We start from the raw sequence: 27029 nt of genomic DNA, 5'->3' as shown, positions 1-27029 counted from the left end.
CTGGCAGTCAGCTGGATAAAATTTAAAGCAAAAATTTCAGCAGTTGTAATAATTCTTCAGTTACATGAACTTCCCAGCCTCCAGATATATGGTGTAAAATTTAGGGGAAAAAAAAAAAAACCAAAAAGCCAAAACAACAACAACAAAAAAAAAAATGAGAAAAAAACTGATAAAATCCTACTAATAGGAAGAAATCTTAATATAAACTGCCATTAACTGATGAGTTAAGCAAAAATACTATACTATAATACAAATACTATAAGAATAAAGGAAACATGATACAGTTAGCTTAGTTGAATGGATACGGACACACATATATATGTATTTGTTCAGACATGTTTATCTTTGAATTTAACAGCTAAGATACATATCTTAGAAATCACATAGAACATTAATAAGTTGGACAATTTGTATCAACAGAGGTGCCTGATTTGTTTCCTAACATGTTCTGTGATTATGATGAAAAAAAAATAAGAATGACAAAAATTTAAAAAGGAGAATAAAAACCAGGCTTCAAATCAAACAGTACATATTATGATCTCTAGAATGTAGCTGAACTTTTTTATGAAGGACAAAATATAACCTGCTGTAATGTATACTAAGTGAAATAGAACATGTGTGTCCTGTTCCAAAATTAAAGTGAAAGAATAAAACCATAGAAGATATACTAAAATGCTAGTAACACGTAAGAGGTTACGTGAGTGGACTGGAAAGTGAAACAGAACAAAACAAAATAGCAGAGGCGACAACCAAAAACATTCCTTATAAACATTAACAAAGCTAGATGAACAAACAGGCCAAGACTGATCACGGAAACAGTATGTGGGAAAACACAAGTACATGGACAATATGGTCATTTACAGTAATAGCAGATATAATTTGAATAAACTTCTAAAAGCAAGGGATACTCTCTAGCTTTACATAATTGCAAATCGAGACCCTTTCTTTTCTAACCCATTCCATAGAAAAAGAAAGAAAGCTCTCTTTTGCCTTCCTACCTACCTTGTGCTACTTTGATAACAAACCCAGACAAAAATCAGTATGATAAAAGCAAAGTTAGAGACCATGTCAGTCAAAAGCATGTAAGCAAAAGTCCTAAACAGAACATCAGCAAAGGGAATAAAAACAACAGAAAAATACACATCGAAAGAGAATTCCGGGCGTGCCCCTCACCATAAAGAACAATGTCTCACTTTTGCTCCCTGTTGCTGTGACTAAAAGATCCGGACAAAAGCAACTTGGCGGAAACAGTTTATTTTAGTTCACAGTTCCAAGATCCAGTCACTCCTAGTGGGGAAGTCAAGGCAGCAGGAACTTGAAACTGTCACACTACACCCACAGTCAAGAGCAGAGAGCAGTAGGGTAATGCACAAATGCCCAAGCTCGGGTCACTTTCTCCTTATACAGTACAGGACCCAAACCTCAGAAATGGCGCCACCCACAATGAATGGGTCTTCCACCCCCAATTACCATAATTAAGACAACCCCCACAGATATGCCCACAGGCCAACCCAGTCTAGTCAGGCCCTGGTTGAGACTCTTCCCAAGTAATTCTAGATTGTATCAAGTTGACCTTTAAAAACCAACTATTACAAATACTTACCATGAGAGAAACACCAGACACCTCCCCACTGAGGAACAGTCAATGAAGCGTCTGAGCAGACTTCTTGGAACTCTGAAGGCTGTCAAAATGTAAAAGCCTAAAAATGATTACAATCTGGTGAAGACTTTAGAGAGAGAACAAGTGTCGTTCCCAATTACCATTGTAGTTGCAACAAGGAGCTTTACAGGTGCAGAGGTGGCTCAGTGGGTAGTGCTTGCTGTGCAAGTATGAGGGCCTGACTTGATTTCCCCAGAACCTACATAGCAGCCTGGGGTGGTGGGATGCCCCTATAATCCCTGTGCTCCTAGAGGAGATGGGAGCTGGAGACAAGAGGATGCCGCCAGCTCATAGGCTGGCTAGTCTGGCACAGTGAAGAAGAGCAGTGAAGAAGAGACCCTGCCTCATACAAAGCATAAGGCAAGGACCAATACTCCAAAGTTGTACTCTGAATTCCTACATATGCCAGGCATGTGTGTGCCTAAACACGCGCGCGCGCACACACACACACACACACACACACACACACACACACACCCCAAAAAACAAAAACAAAACCTTTTTTTTAAAATTGTAAATGATCGGGAGGGGGGAGAACAAGGGAATCCGTGGCTGATATGTAGAACTGAATTGTATTGCAAAATAAATTAAAATAAATTAAAAAAAAATTGTAAATGAAAGTTGAACTTTAATACTGTTTTAGTACTGGCTTGTTAATTGTAATAAATATCCTAATGTAAGAAGCTGGTAATGGGAAAACTAGAGTATTTGGAGAATATGTCTACCTTGTTTGCAATTTTTTTCATAAATTTAAATAATAACATGAATAAATTGTTAAATAAAAATGTATTAAAACTAAACAACTCTTCTGGCATGCAGGCATACATACAGGCAGAACACTGTATAATAAATAAATAAATAAATCTTTAAAAAATGTTTAAAAAAAAAAAGCTGGGTGGTGGTGGTGCACGCCTATAATCCCAGCACTTGGGAGGCAGAGCCAGGCAGATCTCTGTGAATTTGAGGCCAGCCTGGTCTACAGAGCGAGATCCAGGACAGGCACCAAAACTACACAGAGAAACCCTGTCTCGAAAAAAACAAAAAGCAAACAAACAAACAAAAAATAAACAAAAATTAGGGGCTGGAGAGATGGCTCAAAGTTAAGAAGAACACATGTGATTCTTGTAGAGGACCCTGGTTTCATTCACCCACAGGGTGGCTTACAACCATCTGTGACTCCAGTCCCAGGGGTTCTAGTGCCTTCTTCTGACTTCTAAGAGCATCAGGCATGCACGGGCTGGACATGCAGGCAGGCAAAACACTCATATGAATAAGATCAATAAATCTTCAAAATTGTAAAGTAAGAAAGTGAAATGAGTAGTCTTTATAGATAAGGTAAAACTGGGTGTGGTGGCCCATGCCTTTAATCCCAGCACTCAGGAGGCCGAGGCAGATGGAGAGGTGTGAATTTGAGGCCAGCCTGGTCTACACAGTAAGTTCCAGGATAGCTGGCTTTACACAGTGAGAATCTTAAAGCAAAAAACCAAGGTAAAGAAATGAATGAAAAGGTTTTTAAAAATCCTAATTGGACTTTTATACCTAGTTAACTATGGTAGTGAAAAAATATAGATAGTCCCACTTGTTCCCTCAAGTCCTTCTTAAGCCACATTGAAAGGACTATTAAATGAGTCATAACTCCATAGGACTTAGTTGGCAGGGGCAAGATAGTAACAACTAATTTTTAGAGATAGCAAAGAGGATGGGACGCATTAGATGGAATGGCATTCACTCTTTTCAGGAGGAGCCCTGACAACTGAGAAGCACGCTGGCTGAAATCCTTGCAGGTGCTCTGAGAGTTAGAAGGATAGCCATGTTAGGTACCTACAGAAGTAGGAGGCAGTGATCGGACTGAACATGGGAAGCCAATATATCCACTTGAGAACTCATAATTGGGCACAGTGGCTCTCATGCCCTTGATCCCAGCACTTGGTAGGTTGAGGTGTGAAGGCCTAGACTTAACTTTACAGGCTCTATTTTAGGGAAAGGACCACCATCTCAGACCACCTGCTGTACTCAGTTCTAGGAAGGACCTCAGGAATATGCCATGATAACTCGAACGGATACAGAACAGTATCCTTCTGCAGACATCTTGTCTGCTGTTTAAAGGAAAGCTTAACAGGATCCAGATACTCCTGCAGACATCCTGTCTGCTGTTTATACTGGAAAGGAAAGCTTAACAAGATCCTGTCTGTGGTTTATGGCCCTTGGAGAGATCTAGATAATCTTTCTGAGCAGTCCAGATAATCCTGTTCAGTGGGTTGTGGTTCCCTGCCAAAAGTCTAATCCAATGGTTTCAAATGTGGTTTCGCACCCAAAGTCTAGACCAGTAGTTTCAAAGAATCACCTTGCCCCATACGCCTTCTACTCAATCCCAAGTTGCCAATTCCCAGCTTGTGTTTTTTCCCTATGAAAACTCTCTACACCTGGGCTCGTGGCTGCTGCCACATTTCCTTCCATCTGCCGTGTGGTGGCCCAGGTTAAACCTGAATAAAAGGACCCTATGTGCTTGCATAGGAAACTGGCTCCTTGGTGGTCTCTGGGAGTTTCGGAAATTGGTACAACAGAGACAGGAGTATTGGTAGTTCAAGGCTTACCTGAATTACAAGTGGGACAACCTAGGGTAAAAAGCAAGTGAGATGGAAAAAAAAGAGAGAGAGAGAAACAGAAGAAGAAAGAAAATTATCACTGCCCACAAGCTGCTGACTTTGTTCTAGAAGATAAAGTAGATGACAGTGTTTCTGGGGTGTGATCACCAGTGTATGACTAAGAGATGCTGTCTTGAAAACAAAGGGATTAGATTAGATAAGGGTTTACATATTTTCTCAGCAAGAGAGAGATTTTTGGAAAATTGTTTCCTGGAGTTTTAGTTCTAGGAAAAGTGAGAAAACAGCGTAAGCCAGGTGTGGTAGTATGTCCCTGTAATCCCAGGAATGAGGAGGCTAGAGAGTCCAAGTCAGCTTGAGGTACAGAGCAAACCCAAGGTCCACCTGGGCTGTACAGTGAGATGTTGTCTCAACAAAACAAACCAACCACCAAAAACCAAAATCTGGGGCTTTCGGATGGTTCAGCAGGTGAAACTGACTTCTTGTTCAATATCCAGGACACATATCATAGGGAGAACTGACTCCTACAAGTTGTCTTCTCACCTCCACATGTGAACCATGGCATCGGATCCCCATGTGCATGCACAGTTATGCACACAAATGTGCAAAATAAGTAATTTGTAAATGCAAAATAAGTAATTTGTAAAGCCTTAATCCACAATCCAAAGTACCAGTGTTGAGAACATGATGGAACTCTGAAGACATGCCTACATGGACTAAGTTTCCACTGAACCCCGAGCATGTGGAGCTGCCAGGAAAGCTCCACAGGCTGGAGGTGTCATTCAATGGGTACAGTGCTGGCCTAGGATTTTCGAGCTCAAAAGTTGGATCCCTTGTGAGCAGATATATTAGAGAAATGAATGTAGAATTGAAGAAATAGAGACAAAAAATAGGTAATTAAAGATGTGAATATGTGAATGGTGTCTTAATTTTGTGCATTGTTCTGAGACTGAGGAAAGGATGCTGGGAGAGAAAAGAGAAGCATCCTGTGGGCCCTTGAGTATTTGAAGGTCCACAAGACAGAGAACTGGTAAAAGAGGGAAACAAGGTGCATGCTATACCTGGGGGTCAGATAATGAAGCATATCATGAAGGAGGCCCAATTGCATACATCAAATCCGCTGGGAACTGAAAATGAAATGCTCCATTTAAGCACCATGGAGACCCGCTGAGGATGCAGTGGGATGGAGTTGGCTGGAGCACAGTGGGGGGCTGAGGTTTTGATACAGAAAGAGATTGAGCTTTGGACCTTCTCCAGAGTGGGTGTTTACAAACCAGAATGAAAACTCCAGGCTGCTAAAGGTTTAGAGAATACCCCTTTCCACAAGAAACTAAAGGGCAGAACTGTAAGAAAAGGATATGGGGATGAAGTATTTCCTGTGCAAAGACTGAGAAGTTAGAATATCATGTGATGTCTATGTAGCTAGCTACTGCTTACTCTATCGAGAGTGTAGGAGAAATATTTTTGCTATCAGGCAACACTCTTCAGTGCCTTAAATGTATTTCTGGTTATTTTTCTTTCTTCTCCAGAAAAAAGAAAGAAAAAAGAGAAACCAGTGGGCTGGCAAGATAGCTAGCTCAGTGGGTAAATATGTGAGTTTGATCATCCTGCATACAAATATATAAACAAAGAAAAACCATCAAAACAATTCAAGGGTCTACCTTAAAGGAACAGCACTAAACAGGAAAAGGCCCTTGCTACCAAGCCTAAAGACCTGAGTTAGATTCCCAGGACCCATGTGGTAGGAGTAAACTGACTCCTGCAAGCTGGTCATCCTGAGACTTTCCTGGTTGCTTGTTATCATGGTGCATGTACAGACAGACCCACACCCTTCACATCCAGATTTTAGGAAGCATGAGAATTTGTCACTTTGGTCTTCTTTAGTCATTAGCCACCCCAAAGCAACAGGCTCCCAAAGAACACATTTCTGTATCTTCAGTGATGCCTGTACATCATTGAATTCATTAGACATTTGTTTCAGAGTGTGAAACTTTACACCTCATAATTACCTGTGTGTTGGAAGATATGCTTGTGCTTTGGGCTGCTAGCACTATCCCTCTGTCCCAGGGCCTTTGCCCACACGACAGCACAACCTACTTACTCACTCTGTCCAGGCAGGAATCACATGCCACTGTGTGCTTAATATATTTAACTCATTAAAGAAGTGCAAATGAAAATATCAGCAAGACACCACCCTTTACCTGGTAGGCTGGACACAAAGCTTAAACTCTCATAATCAAGTCCTAGTAAGGATATGGACAAGTGGCACTTTTATATTCCACTCAGGGTGATGTTAACTGGACTGGTTCATGGAAATGCCACTTCAGAAAATGGCCTCAGTCTCTTTTCTTCACTTGGACATGTATTGAACATGCGCTTATGTTACAACCCAGGATCTCACTCCAGTTTTTTACCAAAGAGAAATGTCGATCTATGTCTATCCAAATACCTGCATGTGAATGTTCCTGGCAGTTTTATTCCTAGTTACCCAAAATAGGAACCAATCTAAATGTCTTTCACCATATGAAGAGGTGATCTATGGTATATCTCAAAATGGAATGTTAATCAACAATCAGAAGGAGCAGACTCCCAATGTACACACTCTTATGGATGAATCTCAAGTGTGTTTGTTAAGTAAAAGAAGCTGGGCAGAAAGGCTGATTACTAGAATTCAGTTTATAAGAGGTACTGGAAGAGGCAGACCTGTGGGGACAGAGCACAAAGGAATGGGGCTAACTGTGAAAGGGGTGCTCTTTAGACTGGTGGAACCGAGCCCTGCTTGGTTTGGGGGCATGAATGGTGACTGTTACATGACTCTGCATTTCTTAGACCTGAAGGGGTGAAACTTTCTTGTATGCAGATTCCATCCTCAATAAACAATCAAAATCAGCACTTGAAATCTTCCTCATTATCTTGCTTGCTTCATAAAATCCTTCACAGGATCACCGCAGATATACATCATTTCTTGTTGGGCTTTCAGTGTGAAGAATCAAATGTCTGACCTTTCTTGACTGATTGTCTTTTTCCATTCTATCAAATTCTCAACCATTTTTCAATCTTAATTACTTTACTGAGAATTCCTAAAGTTTAAGCACAGGTAATTTGCAATAAGGCTAAAAACTATGATGATGAAATGAAGCTCATGTTGACACAATTACTCTTACTTTCTCCACAGACAGCAGAGAGTGCCTTGCAGACGATTGTAGTATAATTGCTGGAGGGAACCTCACTGGTTGGCACCCAGACTCCGCCGCTGTGTTATGGCGAAGAGTCTTGGGAATCCTTGGGGATGTGAATAATATCCAGTCACCGAAGATCCATGCCAGAGTTTTTGGCTATCTCTATGAACTGTGGTACAAACTGGCCAAGGTGTGTTATTCTGTTACCTTTTATACTAATCCAGAAAAATGAACATACGTCATATAACATACAAACTATTGACCATCTTCTGAAATGCAGACTATGCATTTAGATGAAGTGCATTTGATTGCCCAAGAGTAAGTCATAATATCTGTAGTTTTAATACTTTATTCAATGCCTAAGAGTTATTTCATTTAGTACCAAAGTATATTAATAGAAGATATTAAGAATAGGATATTATGTGGTTTCATTATTCATTTTAGCAAAGTGATACATTTTGATTGTGCAAAGTTGGGAGAATATAGAAAAGCATGAAGGTATTTATATCCACATTTTATAGAATAACTAATATTAATATCTAAAATATATCTGTTTCCATGGATAAAGACATTTTACTAAATAAACTCTTAGAGTATACAGTTTTCATCCTGTCTTTTGTTTTGATACTAAATATATATTTTCCATCATTAAATATTTTTCCAAAACATGACTTACATTCATATAGCTTAATTTATGAAATCATTTCTTACTATTTGGCATTCAGGACCTCCCTAGGTATTCACATGTTAGGAAAAGCAATACCATTCTTTTGTGTTTAAAGCTACAACTACATGCAATAAGCCAGACACAATCCAAAAGGAAAAGAAACCTCATAATAAAAGAAAAACCTGTAAATACTATAGATTTCTCATTTCACATGTAAAAAATGGAAGTGGTTTCTTGGCAATGCAAGACAATATTTCTATGTAGTTGTAATAAGTAGAATGTTCCCTTGCCTAAAATTCTCTTTTGAATTAGATACGAGATAATCTAGCAATAAGCCTGGATAACCAGTCGTCTCCATCTCCTCCGCTCTTGATCCCACCACTCAGAATGTTTGCATCATGGCTATTCAAGGCAAGTGTTTATTCTTTTATTGCAATTTCCTCTTCCCTTCTGAAATTGAGTTTAAAAACTGTAATTGCCCAAGACTGCATGTTTTGAAGACAGGCTGGGTCTTACTACAGCCAGCACATCCCACATCTCCAAACAACTCTTCAGGAAAACTGAGAAGTAAATGAAATGTTGAAATGCTCTGCATCTGGACTTGATTTAATCTAGAAACATCATCTCCTTGGCAGGCTACGACTCTGCCAAATGAATATAAGGAAGGCAAACTGCAAGCCTACAAACTGATCTGCGCCATGATGACCAGACGCCAGGATGTTCTGCCAAACTCAGATTTCCTGGTGCATTTCTACCTTGTGATGCACCTGGGATTAACCAGCGAGGACCAGGTATCCTGTGACTCCTTTATCATGGTGTACCATGACGAGAAACAGCTTGCCACACTTTACATGTATCAGGGCTTGGGAAAATATACCAGAAATGCTTTAATCCTCAGTGGCTTCTACTTGTCACACATACGGTTTATCATATTGTTGCTTCTTCCCCTCACTGACTCTGCATGCACCAACTAAATATGAATTTTATGCTGCAACCCATATGATCCACTCTCTGCCTTTGTTATCAGCTTCAAACTGCCATATCAGCTATTTTTCCTCTGTGGTTCTGGCCAATTTAAAAGTATTTGGAGATATATGTTCTAGTAGTTGGGTTCTAGTTGTGAGGCACAGTCTCCTATGAATTAAGGATCTTGACATTTCTTGATGTGGGGTTACTTTTATTTCTTCCAAAGAAATAGAAGTTTTTGTTTGGTAGGAACAAAAAGACCCAAGGCCTTCACAAAGCTCCAATCCCCTCTTTGTAGATCCTGGATTTAGGATTATAGGATGTGGCCAGTACCTGGTCTGCCTCCCTTGGGAAGTCCCTTAGCACTTGTGAGAGATAGGAAGAGGGATGCAGATAGGCATATGGACTTTTGAAAACTGTTCTTTTTATATTTACTTATTTCTTTTGCGTGTAGGGGTGTAGGAGTGTGGGCACATGAGTGGTACACTCAAGTATGGAGGTCAGAGGGCAACTTGCAGCAGTCAGTTCTCCTTCTGCTATGTGGGTCCTGGGGATTATACTCAGGTCACCAGATTTAGCGGCAAGCTTGACATTTACTTTTTCATTTTTCTTTCAAATGTGCTTGAATCTTTCCAGTGCTTGGGAAGTCGTCACTGTATTCTCTGGTTCCCTGGTACAGACTTTGAACTGTATTCATTGAGCTTTGTTCTGATCCATCAGCATACGGTCCCAATGAGTTGTTCTTGTCATGGTTCCTCTGACCAGCATTGAAAGACATTGATAATAGCAGCTGAGCTTGGACTGTGGCTTCATTTATTTTTTTTTCAATAGATGTTTAACTAGGGACATTAAGTACAGCCACTTGCATTCTCTGCCTGACTATTTCCAGCTGCCCCTGCAGATGGGGAAGCACCTCCTACAGAATGATGCAGTGCAGGGCATATGGGAGATTGAGAGGTGTAAACAGCAAAGACAGTCAACTTCAAAGATTGTAGTGAGCTCCCTCAGTGTAGGGAGGCTGACTTTATGTCAAAGTCGTGTTCTGATAAGATTTTTCATGGAAAAAATATGATTTGGAAATAATGATCAACTGTAGGATTTCTTGATATAATAAAAACAAATCTGGAGTCAGTACAAAGCAAGTTAGTTCTTAGCAAGTTTTTTAGAAAGTCCCATAAAGAAGTGTGAGTTTAAAATCATCTTTCTGTTTGAAGGTGTGTTGATGTAAAAATGAAACAATAAAATAAGAAATAAGGATTATAATATTTAAGAACTCTAAGTAGTATGAGTATTTTTACGAGTCTTTTAAAAAATATTTTACATTCAGGAAAAATGTTGAAATTATATACTTAAAATTATCTTCACATTTTAACGTACATCATATTTTCAGTTAAATGAAGACAGTGATCTTTTGTAGATTTGTTATAAAACAGTGCAAATCTTAAAAGACAGTCCAATGCCAGCAGCAATACCATCATTGCAGACCTTAGAACAGAATGGGGATATCATACATCTCTATTCTATAATCAACCTATTGTGTAGGCCAGTAGGAGCCTGGATTTTTATGTGGCTTTAATAGAATTAACTATTTTCCTTTAACCTTAATAATTATTAGTATATATTTCAGAAGCCCTGACTGTCTGCCAAACAGAATTACCCTAAGTGGACTTCATTTCTTCTCCAGAAGAAACTTACAGAGTCCTTCTAATGAAAGAAACCTTTCTCGTTTCAGTAAGAAATGTCTCTGGGTAATTAGTTTAACTTTTGGCCCACATGTCTAAATAGATCATGGTGGTTGTTTTAGAACTTATATGTACTTCTTGAAACACATACTATATTCATTATAAAAAAGAAAAGAAAACATTTGCCACAGAGAATACAGTTAAATCCAATTTTTTAATTGTTAAGCCAAGCACCTGTGGCTGGTACCATGTCAAGGCTTTTTCCATTGTATGAGAGTCGCAAAGAAATACATTTCCATGTTAAGGATTTGCTTATGAAGAAGGAAAAGTCTAAAAACTATCTTTTGTTTTAAAAATAAGTAATAGCAACTGTATATGTGTATTTTAATTTAACCTTTACTAGTTTTGTTTTACAAATAAAACACAAGATGTGTTTTCTTCTTTGGCCTCTGGGTGTCACCCTTGTCTGCTCAACCTAGCCATGAGGTTTAAAACTGCCAGAAGAGCCAGAACCCTGTGAGTGATAGTGTGTACAAGGTGGTGTTTTACAAAATGCTGTCCTGAATCTGAGAGTGTCGGGATTATGGCCATAGTGCTCAATAAGATACAGAGATAAACAAACACTAAGAATTAAATATCTTTTCAAATATAATGACGCTTGATGTAATTGAGACATTCAAGTGTAAAAATTATTCAAAAATATCTATCTCATAAATTGCCCTCTGTTCTCGTGTACAATCATGTAAAAGCATGGCTTTACCTAATATGATACCAAATTTGTTATGTAAGCCAAACACCCAGAATGCCAAATGTCGTGCTTCTAAAAGAACAATTGTAATAGTGCTGGCTTTCTTACTACCTTATTTAATATCTGGCACAATGACCTTATCAGATAGCCTTCCTCTCCCAGTATAAAGGTAGTGTGGGTTTTAGTTTGTTTGCATGATTGAAAAAAATCCATAAAACGGTGGTTTGTTGTTTTTTGGTTTTGTTGTTGTTGTTTTGTTTTTTTTTTTCCTTCTCTGTAATAGCGTTTTTTCCCCCCTATTTATTTTTAAGACAAGGTCTCACTATGTAGCCTTGGCTGTCCTGGAATTTACTATGTAGATCATGCTGGTCTCAAACTCATAGAAAATTGCCTACCTCCCAGATGCTGGGATTAAAGGCATGTACCACCATGCCTGGCCCTGGATTTTTTAAAAACAGTATTAATCTTGTTACCAGTTCAAAAATAATTAGGAACATAAGAACCTTCACAATAATGACCAATAATGAACTCTGTGTGACTTGCAGGATTACTCAGCCTTTGAAGGATCTTCCTTTTGGCCTCCTTTGCTCAGCTGCGTTGTGCCTGGTGTCTTGGAGTGGGGGTAGAGGTAGAGTTGGAGGATGCTTGTTTCTCCTAGATCCACAATGGCAGACTCTGTACCAGGAACAGTGTGATGTGCCACTGATTCTTCTCTACAGTTCACTTGGATAAATATCACATCCTAATTTATGAGTTATGAAGGTTCAAAACATCTTGAGAATTTTTCCAAATGCTACATATTCAAAAGGTTGTTAGAATTCAAGGAAAGGCTTGACTTACCCATTGGGCATGTCTTTTCCATTGATTGACAACTAACATGTTGCTCAGACACTCCTTGACCTTATTCCTCCCTGGTTTTCTTTTGCCTGGCTGTAGTCCTTTCCACTTGACACTCATTAGAGTCCACCTCTGACCTGTAGTTACCTTCCCAAGTCGTTGTCTTCCTAGCTCTCTCTTACGTTTTGGTTTCTCTTCTAAAGCTGTTCTTGGTTGTTCTTAGTTTGTCTTAATGTTTAAGCAGCTTTTTCACCTCAGTCTTCCCCAAAATATTTTGACATGAAAGCAGCTATGATTTGGATTTATTAAAAACATTTCCTATTAATTTCATGATTATTTAAAACATATGGAAAGATCAATACGTGTGAAATGGAAAAGGACAGTTGAGGAAAAGAATTTTATTTTCATGTTTGTAAGAACATATATCAAAGACTGGAAAGTTTTCTTTTCTTAAAATAAGTCAACTATTTTTTAACAATGACTTACAGATTTACCGTCTTAATGTAATTTAATTTGTCTGTTATACATCAAAGTTAAGTTCTCTTTTAAATGCAAAGCTTACAGTAATACAAAGTCATTGTTGCAAATTTGCATATAGAAATTTCGGGAAATGTGGACCTTTGTCATTGTTGTCTATAAGGTTATATTATCGTATTTTCTAAGACAGCAAGAGAAAAAAGCATAAAGCTCTCCTCAGGTAAAGAAGGCTATGTAGTTCTGCTCTAGAATAACCATTGACATTCAAATTTTAACCATATCAACATAATGTTACGAAATGGTAGAATATAATGTGAGGAAGTGTAGCAGTAAAGAGCCTTCAGTGGAACTGAGTTCTAGTCTTGGCCTTCATTTCTTAGCCAAGTTCTTTGGTCTCATCATGCCCTGGTTCCATATGTGTAAGAAGAGCATAATTATAGAGAATTACTTCTCTTGGTAAGCATGAGCCCTTATGCGAATGAACACCAAGGACAATGAAGACAGTAGCACCAAGAACCTCATGTATTTCATTTTTCCAATAATTGAAAGTGCTGCATTTGTTATCCGTCTGTCATATTACTTTTTAATATAATGTTTTGACTGAAAAACATGCACTATGAAATTTTACAAGTGGAGAAATATCTACTCCTTGAGGGCCTGTGGTCATTGGCTCACTCTTTATACTTGCTTCTCACCTAACTCAATGAAGGATGATGAAAAACTGAAGTCTGCATGGGCCAGACTCCTGTAACTGGATTGGCGTAGCACCGGAAAGACATGAGGAGTAATGGGTTGACATCTTGAAGGAACTCTCCTGTCTGTGGAGGCTCTGCCTTAGTCACTAGCATCACTGCAGGCAACTGGATCTCAGCCAGTGCCAGCCTTTTCAGGGTGTAGCTGGGTGTGTCTGCTTGCCCCCCTTTCCTTGACTGTTGAGATTCATACTTGGCTCTTTGGCATTTCTGGAAATTCTGTAAGGCAGCTGACAGTGCTATCAATTCTTCTCCTCGAACCTCCTGAAAAGTGGATTCTGTTGTCTGCAAGTAAGATCCTGGCATAAGCAGTGACTGCTCCATGGTGCTGCTGAGCCCTGGAAATGCAGGATCAACAACAGTTCAGTTTAGCTCCTAATACACCTGTAGCACTAACTTACCCAACTTAGGTTTGTTTGTTTGTTTGTTTTCTCTTCTAACTTTAGTCACTTATTTTGTAGCCAATATGTCACTTGTTTTAAGAACATTTTAACTTGTTCTTTAAGTGTACTTTTTAACTATACCATTTATATATATATATATATATATATATATATATATATATATATATATATATATATATATATAAAGCATTTTGCGTACTATGTATAGAGGATTATTCTATCATAGGAATCAAAATAAGTTTATGATTTTTCTTAACGGATGTTCCAACCTCCTCTCATGAGGTATATGATGGAATAATATAATAATAAACAGTCGTTTGTAAAAAGATCCCCAGGGGCTCCTCAGTGAGCATAAGACACACCAGTGAGCTATGAAAGCAAGGTGCAGGGGTGATACTTGTAAATTGGCCATACCTAACTCTTCTAATAACCCCAGACAGCCTGCATCATGCAGTGATATGTAATAATTGCATCACCTTTTCTCAAACAAAGAATTGCTCTTTGCTAGAAATTTAGCGTTGTAACTGGAATCTTGTATGCTAGATATGTATAAGTTCCTCAGCTTAGTTAAAGCTAAACTGATAGGAGTATTTAGTTATCAAAAAAGAATTATCATGCCAAATTGGGGGAAGGTGGAGGCTTATTGCTCTTGTTTGTCTCATATCAAGGGAAATAATTTTAATATATCTCTGAAGTGCTCATTTTGTATAGCAAGTTATTTTTACAAAAAATTTAACTCACAGAATTTTAATTCAGTGTTGGCACGATAGAGTAGCCACTTTGGCATTTGACGTTTATGTGATAACTAGTGTATAATCTTGATGTGATCAGTACAAGAGCTGTGGAAGGCTCACTTTATAGAAGCTTCATTTAAAAAGAATTTTTAAAGCCATACTTTTGTACTGTGAGGGAATAAGGACTAATCTGAATCTATTCTTGTTGTAACTTGTTGTAATCTATTCTCTTGTATCTTTATGCGTCAGGATATAACTTCAAAATGGCTTTAATACGTAGTCTTTATAGATGACAAGCCTTCTGTTGAGAACAATGAAACCTGAGAACAAGATTCAGCTTTGCCACTCACTGGTCATAGCGCCCCACCTGACCACAAGTGCTCAGGGATCAGTTACACTAAAGGACCTTAGACTCTTACACTTGAGCATCCTTGAGTTTTCTGGTTTACTTTTAAATATTTATTATTAGGGTCATACCGTTATTTCCTAAATTTGTCACAAATTTCAAAAACATTTTTGCATTGACTATTTTTCTCACCATTGATAAAGTATTGGTTTTTGAGGTATGTTATAAATAAGTGATTATCTGTAATATTCATTAACTTGGACAAAGAACCAAATAAATGATAATTGGACATCAAATGCCCTTGTAACTAAATTAGTTTGCAAATGACTCATAAGGAAGTTGGACTGATTTACAGACTAAGATGCTGGATGTCAGAACATCTTAAGGCAATGTTTAAGGACCAATGATGAGAGCAGTTTGACTCAGTGCCAAGTATGCGTGGATGAAACTAACCTGTGAACATGACTAAGCAGGCAGGACAGCACTGTAAAGGGCCCCAGACTGTCTGGAGCATCAGAAGAATCAGGTATAGATAGATAATACAGGCATTGCCTTGTACCTTCCTTCACAGCTCACCGCTCAATCTTCTACTCGCTCAGTAGTTTTCATTCCACAGATAATGGAGAACTTTTGATGGTTTTGGAGCACAAAACTCAGCATGACCAAAACAAAAGAAAACAAAAAAACAACAACAACACTTTAAGGAACTTACGTCACAGTGATTATGTGGGGCGAATTATAATCCTGTGAGAATGACGACAGCAAAAACATAAAGGGAATTAGAATAACCCAGGAGCAAGGTAATGAGGGTTAGTGATGACTGAGACACAATGGGTTATGTGTGCATATATGTTTATATATGTTTTATGTGTTTTGTTTAGATATGTTTTGTATATGTGAAATACTGGGGGCAGGTAAAATACTGTATTGAACAGAAAGTATTCTGACAAGGTAGAGTGTCCTGGCAATGTTCTGTTGCTTCCCGAAGCCAAGGTCAGTTTAGAAAGTCACGATGAGTTGAGAGAAAGAAGGAAGGCCAGCACAATAGGATGGAGTGATTTGTAGATCAACTGTAAGGACAGGGAATATGGTTCAGTGGCAAAATTTGGACCACTCATGCTTCAGCCTTCCCTAACCTTGGATGCCATAGCATCAGGCACATATGTATCCCCAAAGAATCCTTTCCTATTAGAAATTAGAAATATATGGGAAAGATTTTCAGGACATTTTCTCTACCTAAGAAAACACATTCCCTCCGCCCAACCCCCACCTTGGTTTTTGAAACAGGGTTTCTCTTTTTAGCCCTGGCTGTCCTGGAACTCACTCTGTAGCCCAGGCTGGCCTCAAACTCACAAAGATCCACCTGCCTCTGCTTCCTGAGTGCTGGGATTAAAGGTGTAAGCCACCACTGCCTGGCTGGAAACATATTTTCTAACCCTGTTGGATTCAAACAGTTGGTGTGCAAATCATAAATTTACTCAGTTATTGAAATGGAAAGTCTAAAGGTCTTTGTTGTTTGATGGTTTTTGTTAGCCAGTTTTGTCACTGTGTATTTTCAAAAGCAATTTGACACTCAAAACATTTAACCTTTAAAAAAATATGATTGCATTTATTTAAATTCACTTGATTCAAATTAATATTTTACCCAACACAAGGGTTTACTTCATGAATATACACAATTTAAGTTTTAACAAGGATTGATGAAAAAGTGACAGTTGTAAGGCTAGGTGGCACGTGTTCCTCTCACTGTATGTGTTGTACCCAATTCAGAATGACGAATGAGTACCACCAGGCAGTGTCTTCATGGAAAAGTACCAGCTATAGATCTGTCAAACTTTATCAAGGCAAATAAGTTTTATTAGACTTCATTCAGCTATCAGTGGCCATGGAGACTTCAGATGGGTGACTGCAGCAAAACAATTAAATAGAAAGGTTTTTCTTTTCTTTTATAGCTATATAACCAATAATTATTTTTGTTAATCTGCCAGGCCCACTTGTACCTCAATAAGGGAAGTAGAAATATGTAGAAGGTGGCAGATGGCAGAGGTTTCAGTTCTGAGGTTTCACATGTGTGCAGTGAGCTTGTTTCACAGCTTTAAAATGTGTAAGATGATAGCTCAGGAGCCTGTGCTAGAGAGGAGCTAGTCTACCTGAGAGGCCAGAAACTAACAAAACCTTTGATTACCTGCTTGGCTTTAAGGGTGTAAAGCTTTTAAGTAAATGCAATCAATGAAGACTATGAAGCATGTATATTCCACCATAAATCTTTTATCTATTCAACATGACCTAATACATACCAACATACTAAATAATACTACAAATAGGTCCTGTGTCCTTCTTCTCTGAAGCCTCTTTTTAGAAGTGTATTTTATTTACTGTAGCCTCTCCCACGGATCAGATCACTAGAGCCGTCCTTAAGGGAGTCTTTGGAATGTGCATTGTCTTTTCCCAGACAGAGTAAATGTAAATGTGATAGAAATGGAAAACATGGAGACTTCCCTTTGTGCCAGCCCATTCCTCATCCACCAGTCATTGTGGGGGCCGAGTGGGTAACCAAAACAACCTGACCTCACCGCCTAAGAGTCTGGGTCCAGTTACCAGTTTTGGAGCAGGCTTTAACTGTCTACTGTGAAGTGCTAGTCAGCTTCTCACCCTACAACTGTGAGTCTGGAGATGGGGGTTGGGGACAGGCTGACCCCCAGGGGATATTTGGCAGTATCTAAAGACATTTTTGGTTGTCATAGCTGCGACAGGCAGAGGTTCACTGGCATCTCGTATGTAGAAGCATAATACACAGGACCTCTGAAGAATCTATGACCCGGAATTGGAACAGTGCTAGAGAGGAGGATCCTTGGCCTAGAAGAGCAGCTGAGCGGATGACACTGGGATGAGAGGGGAGTCAGGCAAGACAGTGGCAAAACTTAGCAGTCACAAAACAAACGTACGACCAGCCTCCTTGACGCAACCAAGACATTAACATATGAACATTTACCAGAGGGATTGAGAGAGGCAAATGTTTGCGATTGGTTCTACTGAAGTTGCCAGTGTTTGTTTTTCAAGAATTTTACTAGTGGAACTTAAATAAATTCTTCATTCATTTTGTTTTTTTAAGTCAACGTAAGAACTGAAACATGGTCTGATTAATTCAGGTGAACATGCAGAGATACCTTGAGGTAGATTTTTGCCTAGAAACACAATCTGATGAATTTATGGCCTGAAGCTTCCAAGTTCAAGGTGCTGAGTTAGAACTGGAAGCCACTTGCCTCCCCACCCAAGGCCTTGCCACTCCACCTGAGAGGAAGACTGCCTGAGAGGACAGCTTGCTCGGAGGAATGCTGGCACAGAGCTATACACAGTTGCTTTTTTAAGTAGCTAAGGCAGTGCTGTATGAAAGATTAGGTCATCTTACTTTGTGAGCTGGGACAGGTAGGGAAATTCTGACTTGCCATGTGGAGGGGCGTGTGTGTGTGTGTGTGTGTGTGTGTGTGTGTGTGTGTGTGTGTGTGTGTGTGTGTGTATGAGTGCAATCTGTACCTTATTCCCTTGAGACAGAGCCTGGATCTTGCCACCTGTCCTGGCTCCAGCCAACCAATGCTGGCATTACACGTTTGTGTGGCTACATCTGGCTTTTATGTAAGTGCTGGGGAGCTGAACTCAGGTCCTCATGATTGCAGGCAAGCACTCTTCCCTACTGAGCTATCTTCCCAGCTACTGGAGACATTTGGTAGCGCAATTTTCAATCCAAACATGACAAGTGAGTGTGAGTGTTTAAACCTCTCTAGTTCCATGGGACTGTCCAGCATTTTTTTGGGGTGCCTTGGGAAAGGGACTATCCAGCTATGGCTTGTGCCCTGGCCTCATCCATAAGTGGCTGTACCCTTGAGGTAGCAGTTATGTGGCTCTGTTTTGCTACTTAGTCTGTGAAATGGTTCCCACTGGTTCTCTCTGGGTCTTCACAGAAGAAGACATCGCCCTTCAGTTGTCCCTGGTTCTCTCACTGCAGCCGATTCTCCCAAGGCTTAGGATATAGTTCGTTTACCTACAGGATCATCTTTTCTCATTTAGAACTCCGCAGATTTTTAAGAGAATTCATGTTTTTCTTTAGGTAAAGAGGCACGACATAGGGATGACGTCTAGAAGTATTACAATATACTAAAGTTATATTAGAGAAGATAGGGTACGTAAGCTCCTATCTGCAGGGGAAAGATTGTTGACTTTAAAAGATTTTCAGTCATGGCTCTGGCTTAGAATCTGTAAAGGATATGTTGGTTACAAGAAAAGCGTTTTAAACAGCAGGTTTTCTTTCTGTGGGAACATGCGCTCCTTGTGGGATAACCTCTTTGTTTTGTTGATTTCTTTTACTGTATAACAGTAAGTGGTGGTGTGGTGATTGCAGATTGTTCAGCTATTAATGCTATTTACTGGAACACATTTTAGAGAGAACATTGTTTTGTAAAGAAACAATAAACAACAGTTTTTCTTTTGTTCTCTCATGGAAAAATATTCTCTGGTAGGTATTTGTGGGCTAGAAACATTTGAGCAAAAGAGAACCTTCTAGTAAGGAGACATAACAATAAAGTACCTACCATTTGTTCCTCACGCTGGAGTTTGTTGAACGTGCGCAGCATGGTCATTTTGTCAAGACCTACTGCCATGTGTCATCTAGTTGGTTCCTTCCTTGATCTCCATGGCACATTTGTTGTTCCCATGCAGAAGCTATGAGCTCTGGCCTGCTCTCACCCAACCACATGTATCTGTCTCTTGTCCTGAGAAGTCATTGCTGAAAGCAGGGGAAGAAATGATTAAAATGTCTATGTAGGAAGTTGTCAGGAGATTTGGCTTTCATTTTAGGTTTTATTTGTTTGTTTGTTTTGGTATGAGTAGGTTTTTCTTTTCCTTTTATTGAAAATAGCTCCCCCTCACATAATATACCCTGATTATGGTTTCTCCTCCGTCCACTTCTCCCAATTCCTCCCTGTCTCCCCTCCCATCTGGATCCACCCTCCTTCTCTCATTAGAAAATAAACAGGCTCCTAAGGGATCATAATAAAACAAAATATAGTACAATAAGATAAGCAAAACCAACCCATTGGGGTAGGACAAAACAGACAGACAGAAGGAAAAGAACTCAAGAACAGGTACAGGAAGCAGAAGCAGGACAAACTCATTCTCACCTCAGGAATCTCATAAAAACATTCAACTAGAAACTATAATATATACACAAAGGACCTGCAGAGTAAAAGGGGAGAATATATATATGTATATATATAAAATTAAATTAAAGTTAAAAATAAAGTGAGATTTATAACATAAACAAGGAAAAGTCCTAACATGACATTATGAGAAAAGGAACCTCCTGTGATGCCATTGAGTTCGTTTTCTGTTGGCCATCCACTGCTAGGCATGCAACTTATCTTTAAGAATGGTTTGTTTCCCCGTTGAGACTCCATTGAAGAAAACTTAATTTTCATTTGTAAGTGGTTATCAATTGGAGATAGCTTCTGGGTGTATGTGTTCACTCTCCTTTCAGCTCCAGGACCCCATGTGGTATAGACCTGTGCAGGCCCTGTGCATGCTGTCTCAGCCTCTGTGAGTTCCTATGTGCATGAATCCCGTTGATTTAGAGGGCCTTGTTTTCTTGGTGACCTCAGTCCTCTCGGTCTCTTACACTCTTTCTGCCTTCTCTTGTACAGGGTTCCCTGAGCCCTGAGGAGGGAGGGATTTGATGAAGACATCTTGTTTAGGGCTGAGTGTTCCAAAGTCTCTCATACTCTGCATAATGTCTGCCTGTGGGTCTCTGTATTTGTTCCTATCAGCTACAGAAGGAAGCTTCTCTGATGATGACTGAGCAAGGCATTGATCTATAAATAAAGCAGAATGTCATTAGGAATCATTTTATTGCTATGTTTTATTTAAAACTGTAGCATTTGGTTTTACCCTAGGTCTGTGGGCTATCCAGTCTCTGATTCTTGGTCACCCAAGCAATGTCAGAGATAGTGTCATGGAATAGGTCTTAGGTCAAATCAGATATTGATTGGTTACTCCCACAAGCTTTGTGTTCTCATTGCACTGGCATATCTTGGAGACAGGACAGCATTGTAGATCAATGGGTTTATGACTGAGTTGGTATTTATGTTTCCCCTTTGGTAGCATGAAGAGTACTTTTTGTACCATAGAGCTAGCACATAGTGGGGAAGGCTCTATGTAGGCAGCTTTTCCATGTTCAGTGAATTGTGTAGGTGTTGTCTTAGCAATGGGGCTTTGCTACCAGTTTATGGAGAGCAACCTCCTAGGATTGTTTTGGGCAACAACTTAATTAAAGGTAACTCAATCCCAGTATTGGAAGCTTCATTTGGTGACAAGAGATGGCCACAGTTGGGGCTCTGTTTCCTGCATTATTTGGCAATTTCATTTAAATCACCTTCATATATGTATATATTTTAGGAAACTCCTGCTAAATTAGGTTTCCATACTAGTCTTCAAATGGTGCCTAAATATAGCTATCTCTCCCCATATTGCCTCCTCATCACCCTCTCACCTCCTCCTCTCTACTTGATCTTTTCATTCTAGTTCCCCGTCCATCCATCATAACTACCTCTTCTATTTCCCTTTCCTAGGGAGATCTGTCCGTCTCCCCCAGTCACTTACTCTATACCTAACCTCTGTGTTTCTGCAGATTGTAGTTTGGTTGTCATTGACTTAGTAATATCTACTGCTGTGGGATGTTCTGTATGGCACATGTGTTGCTGATTAGTCAATAAATAAAACACTGATTGGCCATTGGCTAGGCAGGAAGTGTAGGCGGGACAAGGAGGAGAATAAAGCTGGGAAGTGAAAGGCTGAGTCAGAGAGACACTGCCAGTCGCCATGATGAGAAACAGCATGTGAAGATGCCGGTAAACCACAAGCCATGTGGCAAGGTATAGATTAATGGAAATGGATTAATTTAAGCTGTAAGAACAGTTAGCAAGAAGCCTGCCACGGCCATACAGTTTGTAAGCAATATAAGTCTCTGTGTTTACTTGGTCGGGTCTGAGTGGCTGTGGGACTGGCAGGTGATAGAGATTTGTCCTGACTGTGGGCCAGGCAGGAAAACTCTAGCTACATATGGCGTCCAACGTGGTGGCAAGAGTTTCCACCTAAAAACTGAGAAAAGATTCTAAAACGGAGCAAAAAACAGCTTCCTAATTGTCTCTCTCAAATGAGCGGCAGCTGCCGTTTGAGCTACTTGTGGGTTCCTGGTGTGCGTGCAGGAATGAGGCCTCTGCAAGTGGCACATTAAGCTGCATGGTGGATTTAGCCTTTGCTAGTACAAAACAAAAAAAAAAGAGGTTTCTGGGCTACACGCTGCTTGGCTAAAAGCATAGACCCACAATAGCTCCCAGAGCTGGTGGTAAACGTACCGCCATGTTGGGAAGCTGAGGTAGGCGGAGCCAGCAGTCACAGCTGCTGCAGGTTAAAGCAATAGATTCAGGGGTTGGGGATTTAGCTCAGTGGTAGAGCATTTGCCTAGCAAGCGAAAGGCCCTGGGTTCGGTCCTCAGCTCTGGGAAAAAAAAAAATTTAAAAAAAAGCAATAGATTCACAATGAGACAGATTCAGATGTAATAGTTTACAATGTGTGTAAAATATACGTAGGCTTGAAAGAGACAAAAAAGGTGATATATACAGTTATATAAACAAATACATAGTTTTAAAAAATAAAGTCTTTAAAGAGACAGTAAAATTAATATAAAAAATAAGCCACGTGAAGATGAATATTACACAGAGAATCTGGATTGTGTTGTCTTTGGGATTTTTAATTGCAGAAAAACATTTGATTGTAAAAGCTGTTGAGTTATGCCAAAATGTATATTTTAAAGGTACCTTGACTTCAAAATTTGGATATAAGGATATGTTGCTTTGGAAAGGAGACTCTGCTTTTGTTCCCACAGAAAGCCAGAGGCTATGGATTTGTTCCAGATTAAGATACATCAGGTTTGACCAGCCAAGACCCCCTGAAAGGTCTCTGATGACACCATGGCCCAGATGATCCAACATCCAGAATGGTTTCAAGGCAACTGGCTCAGACGATACAGCCTCACGGACTATTCCATAATCCTAAAATTTTCTTTGTGTTCCCATAAGATACAGCGCCCGCCTCCAGCAGGAAGTAGTAAGAGAAGTTATGCCCAAATTCCCAAATTATATGTAATTTTAATTTGTTAAGGTTAAAACCTTCCTTTTTGAAAAAAAAAGGGGGAAGTGCTGTGGGATGTTCTGTATGGCAAATGTGTTGCTGATTAGTCAATAAATAAAACACTGATTGGCCATTGGCTAGGCAGGAAGTGTAGGCGGGACAAGGAGGAGAATAAAGCTGGGAAGTGGAAGACTGAGTCAGAGAGACACTGCCAGCCGCCATGATGACAAACAGCATGTGAAGATGCTGGTAAGCCACAAGCCATGTGGCAAGGTATAGATTAATGGAAATGGATTAATTTAAGCTGTAAGAACAGTTAGCAAGAAGCCTGCCACGGCCATACAGTTTGTAAGCAATATAAGTCTCTGTGTTTACTTGGTCGGGTCTGAGTGGCTGTGGGACTGGCAGGTGATAGAGATTTGTCCTGACTGTGGGCCAGGCAGGAAAACTCCAGCTACAATCTACATAAGCAAATACATACTATGTTTGTCTTTCTGGGTCTGGGTTATCTCACTCAGGATTATATTTTCTAGTTCCAGCTGTTTACCTTCTAATTTCATTTTTTTAACATCTGAGTAATGTTCCATTGTGTAAATGTACCACATTTTCTTTATTCATTTATCTTCTGAGGAATGTCTAGGTTGTTTCCAATTTCTGGCTATGATATACAGAGCAGTAATGAACATGGTTGAACAGGTGTTTCTGTGGTAGGATGAAGCATCCTTTGGGTATACGCCCAACAGTGTATAGCTGGATCTTGAGGTAGATCGATTCACATCTTCCTGGGGAATGCCACACTGATTTCTGTGGTGGCTGTACATGTTTGTACTACCACCAGCATTGGGTAAGTGTTCCCCTTATTCCACATCTTTGCTAGCATGAGCTGTCATTTGCTTTATTGATCTTAGCTTTTCTGACATGTGCAAAATGGGATCTCAAAGTAGTTTTGATTTGGGTTTCCCTGATGGCTAAGGAAGTTGAACATTTTGTTAAGCATTTCTCAACCAATCATTTGAGCTTCCTCTTTTTTTTTAAGATCTGTACTTCATTTTTTAATTGGATTATTTGGTTTGTTGATGTCTAGTTTATTGACTTCTTTATATATTTTGGATATTAGCCCTCTATCAGATGTGGAATTAGTAAAAACCTTTTCCCATTCTCTAGGCTGATGCTTTGTTCAAATGATGGTGTCCTTTACTGTGAGAAGTTTCTCAGTTTCCTGAGGTCCCATTTATTAATTGTTGATCTTAGTGCGTGTGCTAATGGTGTTCTGTTCAGAAAGTCTTTTTTGTGCCAGAGTTCAAAGCTATACCTCACCTTTCTCTTCTGTCAGGTTCAATGTTTCTGGTTTTATGTTGAAGTCTTTGATTCACTTGAGTTTTTGCAGGGTGATAAGTATGGACCTATTTGCATTCTACATGTAGACATTCAGTTTGACCAGCACCATTGTTAAAGATGCTGTCTTTTTTCCAGTGTGTATTTTTGGCTTCTCTATCACAAATCAGGTATTTGGGTTTGTGGGTTTATTTCTGGGTCTTCAATTCCATTAATCAACATGTCAATTTTGTGCCAATACAATGCTCTTTTTATGACTATAGCTCTGTAGTACAAGTTGAACTCAGGGATGATGATACCTCTAGCAATTCTTTTATTTTTCAGGATTGTTTTAGCTATCCAGTGTTTAGCTATTTTGTGCTTCCATATGAAGCTGAAAATTGTTCTTTCAATATCTGTGAAGAATTGTATCAGAATTTTGATGGGGTGTAGCCCTAAGTTTTCTCAGGTCCTGCCTGGCCCTGCGGTCCTGTGTCACTTATAAAATAATCATTCAGAGGCTTACTATTAATTACCAATTGCATGGCCTATGGCAGGCTTCTTGCTAGCTAGCTTTTATAGCTTAACCCATTTCTATTAATCTATAAGTGTTCACGTGGCCATGGCATTACCGATCTACTGGCATCTTGCTTGCTCCTTGAGCGACAGCTGGCGTCTCTCTCTTCTCTCCTTTCTTTTTCCCGTATATCTGCTTGGATTTCCCGCATGCCTCTAAGCTGCTTTGCCATAGGCCAATGCAGCTTTATTTATCAACCAATCAGAGCAACATATATTCACAGCATACAGAAAGACATCCCACAGCAATGGTGATTACATTGAATCTGTAGATTGCCTTTGTTAGGATGGCCATTTTTATTATATTAATCCTCCTGATCCATGAGCATGATGGGAGATCTTTACAACTACTACTATCTTCTTCAATTTCTTTCTTCACTGTCTCAAAGTTTTTATCATACAAGTCTTTCACTCTCTTGGTTAGAGTTACTCCAAGATCTTTTGTTATTTGAGGCTATTGTGAAAGGTGTTGTTTTCCTAATTGCTTTCTCAGTCCATTTGTCTTGTGTATATAGTATGGCTACAGATTTTTGCTAATTAATTTTGTATCCACCTACTTTGCTGAAGGTGTTTATCAGCTGTAGGAGTTCCCTGGTGGAATTTTTATGGTCACTTATGTATACTATCATATCATCTGCAAATAAAGCTACTTTGACTTCTTCCTTTCCAATTTGTATCCCCTTAATCTTATTGCTCTAGCTAAGACTTCAAGTACCATATGGAGTGGGTATATAGAAAGTAAACAACCTTGTCTTTTTCCTGATTTTGGTGGAATTGCTCTGAGTATCTCTAAATTTAAGTTGATGTTGGCTTTGGGATTGGTGTAAACTGCCTTGTTGAGGTATGTCCCTTGTATCTCTAGTCTCTTCAGGACTTTTGTCAAAAACTTCTGCATCTAATCAAACGATCATGTGGCTTTTTTTTTTCTTTCAGTTTGTTGCTGTGGTGAATTACATTTATCTACTTATATATATTGAACCATCCCTGTATCTCTGGGATGAAGCCTACTTGCTTATGGTGAATGATTTTTTTGATATGTACTTGGATTCCATTTGCAAGTATTTTATTGAGAATTTTTGCATCTATATTCATAAGGGAAATGGTCTGTAATTCTCTTTCTTTGTTAAATCTTTATGTAGTTCGGGTATCAGAGTAACAGTGGCTTCAAACTTAACTGGGCAATGTTCATTCTCTTTCTATTTTGTGGAATAATTTGAGGAGTATTGACATTAACTTGTTTGAAAGTTTGGTAGAATTGTGTGCTAAAACCATCTGGCTCTGGGCTTTTTTGATTGGTAGACTTTTCATTACTGCATCTATTTCACTAGGGGTTATAGGCTTGTTTAAATTGTTTTTTCTGGTCTTGATATAACTTTGGTAGTTGGTATGTATCAAGAAAATTGTCCATTAACAGCACACCTGGAAGCTCTAGAACAAAAGAAGAGATCACACCCAAAAGGAGTAGACAGTAAGAAATAATCAAACTCAGAGTTGAAATCAATAAAATGGAAACAACAATATTTTAAAGAGATCACACATGTAAATCTATAATTTAGTAACAGACAATAATGTCTGATGCTTTGGGATGTCAGAATACTCCAGACACTATGTCCTTTACCTTTGTCAGAGCATTATGGGGTGTGCTCTATTTTCATTTCCATTTTGCAATTGGTGAAATTGCTGTTCATAAGAAGGTAGAGTATCTTTCAGGGTCAGAGAACACATTATTGTTATCTTTCACTGGAATCTTATCTTCAAAGCCCCCCCCCACTTCCTTATTTCCTCCAATATTTGCCCTAAAATAACTTTATTTAAAGAAAAAAGAAAGTGTAAAAGCACTTTTTAAATTCCCAAAATGAAATTCATTGTCTGTAAATTTAAAAACAAAAATTTCAACCAGGGATTC

General features: G+C 39.2%; 1 protein-coding gene across 1 annotated transcript in view; it reads left to right on the top strand.

Moving 5' to 3' along the window:
* Ralgapa2 (Ral GTPase activating protein catalytic subunit alpha 2) overlaps positions 1-27029 on the top strand; it is a 290311-nt gene that overhangs the window by 116898 nt on the left and 146384 nt on the right. The window contains 3 exon segments of the mRNA XM_052725986.1: positions 7439-7632; positions 8422-8520; positions 8745-8900. Of these exon segments, the coding sequence (XP_052581946.1) occupies positions 7439-7632; positions 8422-8520; positions 8745-8900 (449 nt within the window).

Source organism: Peromyscus californicus, unplaced genomic scaffold, assembly GCF_007827085.1.
Source record: "Peromyscus californicus insignis strain IS unplaced genomic scaffold, ASM782708v3 Scaffold_7__1_contigs__length_154581171, whole genome shotgun sequence".
In the NCBI taxonomy this organism is placed as follows: domain Eukaryota; kingdom Metazoa; phylum Chordata; class Mammalia; order Rodentia; family Cricetidae; genus Peromyscus; species Peromyscus californicus.
Note: the sequence above shows the minus strand (reverse complement) of the source record. Positions and strands in the feature narration are given on the sequence as shown.